The sequence below is a fragment of the Myotis lucifugus genome, unplaced genomic scaffold (assembly GCF_000147115.1).
Source record: "Myotis lucifugus unplaced genomic scaffold, Myoluc2.0 scaffold_839, whole genome shotgun sequence".
Classification (NCBI taxonomy): Eukaryota; Metazoa; Chordata; class Mammalia; order Chiroptera; family Vespertilionidae; genus Myotis; species Myotis lucifugus.
The window spans coordinates 163814-171108 of NW_005871887.1; the positions used below are offsets into that span (position 1 = coordinate 163814).

General features: G+C 48.2%; 1 protein-coding gene and 1 pseudogene across 5 annotated transcripts in view; one reads left to right on the forward strand and one right to left on the reverse strand.

Moving 5' to 3' along the window:
- LOC102424176 (zinc finger protein 615-like) overlaps window positions 1-7295 on the forward strand; it is a 17307-nt gene that overhangs the window by 915 nt on the left and 9097 nt on the right. The window contains exons 2-4 of one of the 5 annotated variants that reach the window (XM_023747324.1): window positions 1868-2050; window positions 5870-6032; window positions 6311-6409. In XM_023747324.1, coding sequence (XP_023603092.1) covers window positions 5891-6032; window positions 6311-6409 — 241 coding nt within the window. In that variant the 5' untranslated portion in view covers window positions 1868-2050; window positions 5870-5890. Of the gene's footprint in view, window positions 1-1867; window positions 2051-3095; window positions 3450-5869; window positions 6033-6310; window positions 6410-7295 lie in introns of those variants that run through there. The other 4 variants (XM_023747325.1, XM_023747322.1, XM_014448467.2 and 1 more) reach the window with 4 other exon arrangements.
- LOC106695085 lies at window positions 1156-1631 on the reverse strand (annotated as a pseudogene).

Below are 7295 nucleotides of genomic sequence, written 5' to 3' on the forward strand. Positions count from 1 at the left end.
TCCGCCTTGGCCCCGCTGCACCCTGGGAAGATACCCGGTCTAATTAGCATATTACCCTCTAATTAATATAGATTTTGTCATTCATTCATTCATTCATTTTGAGAGAAAGAGACATTGCTGTGAGAAAGACCCACTGGTGGCTTCCCTCCTGTACGCCCACGATCTAGTTGGTTCTTTATCACAACATCCAGGGTCTCATTAGATTTCTTGAGGATCTCATCAAGTTTATCGGCAGTTTCTAGAAAATTATTGAAAGACCTTAAAAGTGCGTTTTTTAGCTCTATATCCTCCATTTCTGTCATGTTTCTTTGTCTCCGCATTTTTTATGCTTTCTTGGTGTGCCCCCTTGTGGTCTTTGTGCGCAGTCTTGTAGTTAAGCCTTGATTGTTGTCGGCAATACTGGGGGTGAATTGACCTCCATGCTAACTGGCTATGAGAGTCAGCTGTGTCTGCAGTGGGAGAGCTTCTGTGCTGGATGTCTAGGGCGGTGCTAGTCTAGCGTTTGCCTAAGGCTATCTGGCAAATGCCTCTGTGCAGGGCTTGGGCGGGGCGGGTCCCAGGGGATCTACAGGGCGGGCGGAGGGAGCAGTTATGGCTGCTCTCAGTTCTGTCCCCAGGGGCTCTGCCTCTCAGATTCTCAGCATCCGCAGCAGACCTCGGAGAGAAAGCTGCCTTTGATTTGCAACCAAAGCCAGACAATCCCGCTTCTCCCGTTTGAGTCTGGGTCCCTAGAGACTTGCCGGGATCTGGAGCTCAGAGTCTGAAAACAACAACCGCGCACTCCGCCACCAGCCCGCTCCACATGCACTCCGAACCTTTAATTCGTGACACCTTGGCACCAGAGGCAGGTGTATTTCACTTCAGCACTGCGCCTCCTCTGAGTTTCAGTATGTTATTTCTCTTTCCTCCTAGTTGTAGAACTTCTACTCAGCCAGCCTTTCTGTGGTTCTGGATGATGTCCATTTCCATCTTTAGTTGTATTTTTGAAGTGTTGTTCGAGGCAGCAAACTCCTGGCGTTAACCTATGCCGCCATCTTGGATTCCTTCCTCCTATATGCATTTTTTAATGTCAGGCTTCTTTTGCTCAGTACATAGGTGTATACTTTTTTTTTCTTTACAGTGTGAAATTTTTATATTTAGAATTAGGCAGCTGGACTCAGTTGGATGATCCTATTTTTTGGCAACATCCAAAGCATCATAGTCAGGAGCCAGTCGAACATATGCCTTCTCGCCATCAGGCCTGATCAGGGTCTTGACCTTGGCCACATCAATGTCATAGAGCTTCTTCACAGCCTGTTTGATCTGGTACTTGTTGGCCTGGACATCCACAATGAACACTAGTGTATTATTGTCTTCTATCTTCTTCATGGCTGACTTAGTAGTCAGGGGGAATTTGATGATGGCGTAGTGGTCAAGCTTCTTTCTCCTGGGCGCGAGGATATTTCGGCTGCCTCCGGAGCCTTAGTGTCTTTGGCTGTCGGAAAGTGGGTGATGTGTAGATCTTCTTTTTTGTGTGGCTGTGGACGCCTTTCAACACTACTTTCTTTGCCTTCAAAGCCTTTGCTTTGGCTTCGGCTTTGGGAGGGGCAGGGGCTTCCTTCTTAGCTTTCGGCATCTTCCTAAAAAGCAGGTGTATGCAGTAACTGGTTTGGCTCAGTGGATGGAGCGTCGGCCTGCGGAGTCAGGGGTCCCGGGTTCGATTCCGGTCAAGGGCATGTGCCTTGGTTGCGGGCACGTCCCCACTAAGGGGCGTGCAGGAGGCAGCTGATCTATCTCATCGATGTTTCTGGCTCTCTGTCCCTCTCCCTTCTTCTCTGTAGAAAATCAATAAAATATATTTAATAAATAAATAAATAAATAAATACAGATGTAACAGGAGAAAAAGACCAAACCTGGCTAGAGAACCTGGCTAAAACCTGGCTAAGCTGCTTATCAACTGAAGGTTGTCTCCGTGTCCTTCCTTCTTCCCTGACTCGTCCACACCTTTGGGAACCCCTGGACCTGCTGGGGCAGGACCCCAACATCTGGCATCCGAACAGGATTCCCCTAGGTAAGCCCCCCCCCCCCCCCGACTCAGGATTAATAGGACTCCATCATCGGGTGCTGCAGACCCCCCTATAGAGGATAAGTAGGGTAAGAGGGTAGATAGTACAGAACCTAGATTGAGAAGATGGGCCATACTGAGTCGAAAGAAAGAAGACTCTGTATTGATCTTTAAAACATATGTTTGCTACCAGAAGAGTTTAGGTTACTTCCAGTCAGACAGAACGTTTTATACAAGAAGTCTGGTCATGGTTTCCTGAGGAAGGAACTGTTTAGAAACTTGGACTGAAGTAGGAGAGCAATTAAAGACTTATTACAGATTCCATAGATCTGAGAAGGTCCCTTTTTTACCTCTGGAATTTAATTCGTGACACCTTGGCACCAGAGGCAGAAACAGTTGAACTTTCTCAAACTTTAAATAGTCCCTCGGCTTCACCTAGAGAGGACACATCATTATTGTCTCCAGGTCAATCTAAGAGCAATTTTGCTATGCCTACTGATCGGAAGGAGAATAAATATCATAAACATGACCCTTGATCCTTTCCAGTCAGAAGAGAGAAGAAAAGCCCTCCCATTCAAAACAGGCTCCCTAAATTAGAAAGGAAGCCTAAACCAGGTCCTCTGGCTCCTATGAGCTCCAGGTCTAAATTTCAAAGGGCGATAAGAGAAGCTGAAGCTAGTGGAGATCTTGAATTCTCACTCTGTTTCCCAGTCGTGTATGAGAGTGAGGGGAAGGAAAACCCCACCTAGGGATAATGCTCAACTAACTGAGCCACACTGTCCAGGGCTCAGGTGTTGTTTTAAAATTATATTTCCCCCATCCACTAGCATGTAAATTATGTACTTTAAGACAACTGTTAGTTTTTATTCTGACATTAGAGACTGCATACAACCTGGAACTTTGTTAAATTCTTGTCTTAATTAGTACTTTATTCTCTCCTCTAACAATACATGGATCTTAAAGAACTTCAAATTCATTTACCGCCTTCCAGTTCGTTTACCATCTTGGGTACTTTTGTATATATTCAAAACCCCCTAAGATAGTAACATTTTTGCTTATGAGAGAGAGCTGAGAGCTTGCCCAGTGAACTGGGTTTCCGGCTGAAATGTGTGCAGAAATGTTTGAAGAGGCACATAAGCTTTCAGGGGAAACAGTGCCCAGAACCTCTCCGTCCACATGCTCTGCTCTGTGTCAGTGATTTTCCTGATGCTCACCTGCTCCTAAGGCCTGGTGCGGGCATGGATGTCATCTCCCAGGTCTCCTGTGACACGCACCCCACTTACCCTCCACAGGATAAAGGGAGTGCCGCCACACAGGTGGGGACCTAAGGCTCTCCTGGCCAGAAGAATACGTACTTCCCGACACCATTTGAAGGGACACTAGCGATCCTGTGGCCTTGTGTGAGGTGAGGGCTCAGAGCAGTGTAGCATCGGGGCCCAGAGGAAGTGCACCACCCGTGGGATTCTCTTCTCCATCCACAGGCCTGACTTCCCAGGAGCAATAGAACCATGTGAAGCAGGAGGAAGCTGTGGGGTTGGGTGTCAGCATTTCCAATGACACCCCTGACTTCAGACGGATTTCTCTACAGAAATACAGAGCAGCCCTGGCTGGTTTGGCTCAGTAGGTAGAGCTTTGGCCTGGGGACTGACAGATCCCAGGTTTGATTCCAGTCAATGGCACATGCCCGGGTTGCATGCTGGATCCCCAGTAGGGGGCGTGCAGGAGGCAGCTGATCCATGATTCTCTCTCATCATGGATGTTTCTCTCTACCCTCTCCTTTCCTCTCTGAAATCAATAAAAATATATTTTAAAAAAGAAAGAAATACAGAGGCAGACTCCGAACACACCAAGGCAGGGCCTCGCCCTTGCGGCTCTTTTCAGAGAACAGAAGGAAATGCTCCAGGCTCGGATGATTGGGTTTGCTTTATCCTTTCTTGTCTTCATTCATGGATGTCTAGAGGCCTATAAAAACCACCTTTGTTAATGTGAAAAATATACATATACTATATGTATATCTTTTGTTTCTAAAATACAAAGTGGCGTTTCTAGGTTAACAAGAACATTTTTTTTACACATTATTGAAACTTGTAATTGGATGAATCCATGAATGTCTGAATGCATAATTACAAAATACAAGATGGGGCAAAGTTTGTGAGTACACAAACTGCAATTTATTCTTGTATTATTATTTATTAAGTAGCGGTCCGGTGCACAAAAATTTGTGCACTCAGGGGGCAGGGGTCCCTCAGCCCAGCCTGTGCCCTCTCGCAGTCTGGGACCCCTCAGGGGATGACCACTTGCTGGATTAGGCCTGCTCCCAAGGGGATTTGGCCTAAGATGGCAATCAGACATCCCTCTGGCAGCCCTCCAGCCCTCCGGGGATGTCCACTTGCTAGCGGGGAGCAGACCTAAGCTGCAGTCGGACATCCTTAGCACTGCTGAGGAGGCAGGAGAGGCTCCCACCACCACCGCTGTACTGGCAGCCATCAGCCTGGCTTGTGGCTGAGCAGAGCTCCCCCCTTTGAGAGCACACTGACCACCAGAGGGCAGCTCCTGCATTGAGCGTCTGCCCCCTGGTGGTCAGTGTGTGTCATAGTGACCAGTCATTCCCAGTCTTTTTGCTGTTAGGGTCAGTTTGCATATTACCCTTTTACTATATAGGATAGAGGCCTGGTGCAAGGGTGGGGCCAGCTGGTTTGCCCTGAAGGGTGTCCCGGATCAGGGTAGGGGTCCCGCTTGGGTCACACCCCCTTCAGGGTGGAGGTCCCCACTGGGGTGCCTGGCCAGCCTGGATGAGGGGCTGATGGCTCTTTTCAGGTTGGTCACACCCCCTTCAGGGTGGGGGTCCCCACTGGGGTGCCTGGCCAGTCTGGGTGAAGGGCTGAGGGCCGTTTTCAGGCTGGCAGGCGACTGAAGCTCCCAGCCTCTCCTTTTTTTCTTTTTGTTTTTATTCTGGGATTTATTTACCTTCTATACCTGTCAATGGAGTTGAGAGCCGGCTCCAGCTCTGAGGCCCCGACTGTCTGAAAGTAGGTATCTGGCATTTGTTTAGCTTCTATAATTGAAACAGTGTTGCTTTTGGAGCTTTTGCTTCAGGAGCTCAGAGCCCAGACGCAGCAGACGGGGAGCCTTGGCTTCCTCCATCACTGGAGGAACCAAGCCTCATGTTCGCTTCAGCTGCGTGGCTGCTGGCCGCCATCTTGGTTGGCAGTTAATTTGCATATCGCCCTGATTAGCGTAGCAGAGGTACAGTTAATTACCCTATTTGTCTATTATTAGATAGGATTATTGCATCATATTTTTAAGCTATGTTTTCATTGATCAGAGAGAGAGAGAGAGAAACATCCATGAGGGAGAACCATCTATCAGTTGCCTCCTGCATGTCCCTACAGGGGATCAGGCCCGCAACCGGTCATGTACCTTGGCAGGGAATTGAACCTCTGGCCTCTCCTTGCATGGAAAATGAAGCTTATCAAACTACTGGCCAGGGCAATTATAGAATTACCAGAGGCCCGGTGCATGAATTTGTGCATGGATGGGGTCCGGCCAGCTGGGGGGAGGGGGCCACAGGAGGTTGGCCGCTGGCCCCACCCCCCGAAGTACGCCTCATAACGACCTGTCGTTCTGGTCATTCCTGTCACTTAGGGTTTTATATATATAAATTTTTCACTTGAGTAATGGTAAACCTACTTTTGCCCCACCCTGTGTTTTACTAGGCATGTAATTATTCTACTATATATGAAATAAAACCCCAGTTGCTACATAGACGCAGTTTATAGAGTGACATTCGCAGAAAAACTAACATTTCTTCCATATCATCTAAAGGTCATCACCCCATTACACAACATGGAGTCGTTACCAGAATCCCTGACATTTCACGATGTGGCCGTGGACTTCACCAGGGAGGAGTGGCAGCTCCTGGGCCCCAAGCAGAAGGACCTGTACAGGGACGTGATGATGGAGACCTACAGCCACCTGGTGTCAGTGGGTGAGGACAGCTCCCCTGGGTCACTCAGCAGGTGCCCTCTTAGTGGCTTTTTCTTTCTCAGCTGTGTAACCGCTCAGAATAACTCCAGTTCTCCGAGATGGTGGAATCTCAGGTACTTCTCTTGCTGCAGACAGGAGGATGTTATGTCCCTTCTCTTGAGAGAAAAGTCTTTGTGTTACAGATGGGAAACCTGTTCATTCCTTGAAATGTTACATTCTGTCTTCTTGACAGAGCCCAGCCCAAGATGATAGGTCTAAGTCTCTGTCCTTGTTCACAAGCAGGGTGTCAAGCCAGCACACTAGATGCGCTCTTCAAGCTGGAACGAGGGGAAGAACCGTGGACAGTACAGCGTGGACGCCACTCTCCAGTCTCTCCAGGTGAGGGGGTGAGAACCAGCAAGGCGGGAGGCAGGAAGTCACATTCCAGTCAGAGGCGGCGTCAGAGCTGTGACAGTGAATGAGGAAACTCAAACTACCTCTCTACCCTTCAGTCCGCAGGCCAACGCTCTATACACTGAGCCAAACCGATCAGGGCTGTTGATTTGTTGATGATAGTTATTCTGACAGGTGTGAGATGGTACCTCATTGTCGTCGTTGTTTTTTTCCATTGTCGTTTTGATTGGCATCTCTCAGATGATTAGTGACTTTGAACATATTTTCATGTCTCTTGGCCTTCCTTATGTCCTCTTTCGACATCACTTTTTTCTTACTACTGGGCTGTTAGCAGTGGAATGGCTCTTTGATAGGTTGCCTTTAAGCACATGGATGAGGGATGTGAGTCAGCTCCCTGGAGATTTTCAAATATGAGACTATGGGACATTGAAGGAGTTATATCTGGATTTGTGTGAGGAGCTTCTAGAACAGGGGTGGGCAAACTTTTTGACTCGAGGGCCACAATGGGTTCTTAAACTGGACCGGAGGGCCGGAACAAAAGTGTGGATGGAGTGTTTGTGTGAACTAATATAAATTCAAAGTAAACATTCCTATCTAATAAAAGAGAAACATGGTAATTAGCCGTACAGCCGCTACCCTTCCCATTGGCTAACCAGGGAGATATGCAAATTAACTGCCAACCAAGATGGCGGCTGGCAGCCAGGCAGCTTGAAGCGAACAGGGAGGCTTGCTTGCTTCAGGGATGGAGGAAGCCAGGTTCCCCGCCTCCTTGCTGGCCTCTGAGCTGCAACTCTAAGAAACATTTTAACAAATATAGAAGCTAAACCAAACCCCAGAAACCTGCTTTAGTCAGCCAGGCTTCAGCCAGCAG